Source organism: Misgurnus anguillicaudatus, chromosome 6, assembly GCF_027580225.2.
Source record: "Misgurnus anguillicaudatus chromosome 6, ASM2758022v2, whole genome shotgun sequence".
NCBI lineage: Eukaryota > Metazoa > Chordata > Actinopteri > Cypriniformes > Cobitidae > Misgurnus > Misgurnus anguillicaudatus.
Window position 1 is genome coordinate 7,392,400 of NC_073342.2, and position 2,656 is coordinate 7,395,055.

At 36.0% G+C, this 2,656-nt stretch overlaps 1 gene segment (V, D, J or C); it reads right to left on the bottom strand.

Moving 5' to 3' along the window:
* Nucleotides 1-1,592: 1,592 nt before the first annotated feature.
* LOC129433682 (immunoglobulin kappa variable 1-8-like) lies at nucleotides 1,593-2,224 on the bottom strand. The segment is given in 2 exon segments: nucleotides 1,593-2,072; nucleotides 2,176-2,224. Coding segments are annotated over 2 exon segments (372 nt in total).
* Nucleotides 2,225-2,656: the final 432 nt, after the last annotated feature.

Consider the following 2,656-nt stretch of genomic DNA (forward strand, 5'->3'; position numbering starts at 1 on the left):
CATTGAGAGGATGCGACTGCTGTTTCACAACGTCTATGCGATTGCAAAGAGGATGAGGCACTTCTCTGACTACGTTTGAATGTGCAAGTAAGTATTAAACTGTTGGTGAGATGGGATGAGAATGCAATGCTGACATAGGCGACAGTACAATCACAGTTGCACAGATGTGTAGTGCTGTGACGGATCAGAACTCTTGATGTGTAAACTTTAGAGAGAGTTGCGCTACTGTGTCTAGTCTATTAACATATATTTTGCGAATAGAGTAATGAAAAACAACATATTTGGGGCGTTTATGTGCGCAGTTTGGAATTCCCCCTCCGTCTGTGTGTGCGCGCGCGAATTAAGGGCACTCATTAGGGCACATCAGAGAGACGCGTTCCTAAAAGCAAGCGTACATAAAATCTTTCTGTTCTTGACAGGGCACATAAAAACAAATGATCTTCAAAGTATTCTTTTTCTAATAAAACATTTCTTTATGTCTTAAGTGTACGAATAGAGAGTCAAAAAACAGTTTGTGCTTATTAGTCTAAAAGAGACAGTAATCTCAATTAACATATAAGTCTTTGTCATTAATGTTAATCAAAAAACCAAACACAAAGAGAAAATCACTTTTGTAGCTCTAAAAAAGAATTATATTTAATTCATTCAATAAAGACAGTGTTATCATTCACTATTCAGGAGTGGCTGGTGGTTAAAAAAAGTTAACTTCATCTCACGAATTTCCGTGGCATTCTCACGGATCTCCGCATTTTTCCGTGGCCCTGCTCGGACTGTCTTTTTCCGTGGCATTCTCACGGATTGGTTACTCAACTGTTTTGTCCTATTTTCTTACCATTGTCGCTTCAACTTGCATTCAAGATATTCATATTATCAGTATTTGTGCTCCCTATAGAAATTGAACCCATGACCTTTTGGGCTGCTATCACAATGCTTTACCAGTTGAGCTACAGGAACACATAGTTCACACATGCAGCACATTTAGTCATTTAGTCATAGACTCAATACTGAAAGAGACCTCGTATCACTGTTACATCTGTCAATGTGCTGTGTTTGCTGAAACAGTCAATACATCTTCTAAAAACTTTACATTTGTGTCTAACAGCTTCATTAATGAAAATGACATCAGTAATATTTGTGCAGGATTGTCCTGTATCATGATCTTAAATAGTTTTAATAGTTGATGAAAAGGTTCATGTAGCAGTAAATGTAAAATTCATCTTTTGTGATGTGAAGATGATCTCTGGAGACAGAGCTGATCTATTCCGAGTCTCATCCTGACAATGTAAATGTGAACAAACCAGTTTCACTTTAGCTAAATGAAGGCATTAGTCAGTTATTAAATTATTTGCATACCATTTTGTAAATCTCATGAACATTTTACATTTTTCTAATGGATTGTGCTGGCCAATTAATAACAAAGTATAACGTTTTCTTTCCATTGGAATAAACAGATTTTATAAATAATAATTTCTTCTCTTTTATTCTCATTTGAAGTTGGGGAGTCTGAATATGGTTTGATGCATACGCAGTATAAACAGAGGGAGGTTAAAATAATCTGTGTTTATCTTATCATAAATAAATACATACCTGCCCTTAGCATGATTTCTGTTGATTATAAGATGATGTTGTGTTATTTGTGTGATCAGTGTTGTGTGTTATTGTGTTGTATGATCATCTGCAGTATCTGTCAGGTGTATGAGTTCAGTCACTGTGCAGTTTGACTGTCAGAGGTTTTTGTATCACTCTTTATCACTGTGTCAACACATTAGTGCTACTTGGATAGTGAAAACTCTGACAGTAATAATCTCCTGAATCTTCAGTCTGAACTCCACTGATGGTCAAAGTGAAATCTGTGTTTGATCCGCTGCCACTGAATCTTGATGGAGTTCCTGACTGAAGGGTTGTTGCATAATATATGAGGAGTTTAGGAGCTTCTCCAGGTTTCTGTAAGTACCAGGCTAAGTAACTACCACCATACACTGCACTGCTGACTTTACAGTTTATTTGAACTTGTTGTCCTGGTTGAACTGTTATTGATGGACTCTGAGTAAGAGTGTACTGTCCTCTACACACTGAAAGAAACAACAAGAATGAAAAATAAGACAACACTGAAACAAATCAATATTTCACTCTTCAATGAATTAATGATCATGATAAAAATGTTACAACACAAACCTTGAGTAAAGACTGTGAGTGTCCAGATGAAGATGATGATGAAAGTCATTGTTGTTCTTTTGGTTTGTGTGATGATGAAGATTCTGTTCTGTTCTGATCTCAGTCATGAAGTGTTAAACTTACAGCACTATAAACACTCACACATCACTGAAGCATGACAACACAATGCAAACTCACTCTCACTTCATTTACATCGTTTACCTGAACAGACTTTTTCATTTCATTTTACATAGTGTACGGTGTATTCATTCACAGCCCCCCAAAGAAAATTTATGACAAACAAACTGTTCTCCAACTTAACATTATAATCAAACAAAACATTAAATTATACAAAGTAGTGCTGTTGGTTAGTAGCCTTATTTTTTAAGGTTTTAATTTCACAGAATTCATGATCAATTAATATATTTTATAAAATGTTATAAAACTGGGCCCCCCGATCGCAGCCCCCAGTTTGAAAACCACTGCGATAAGGTACAGTGTA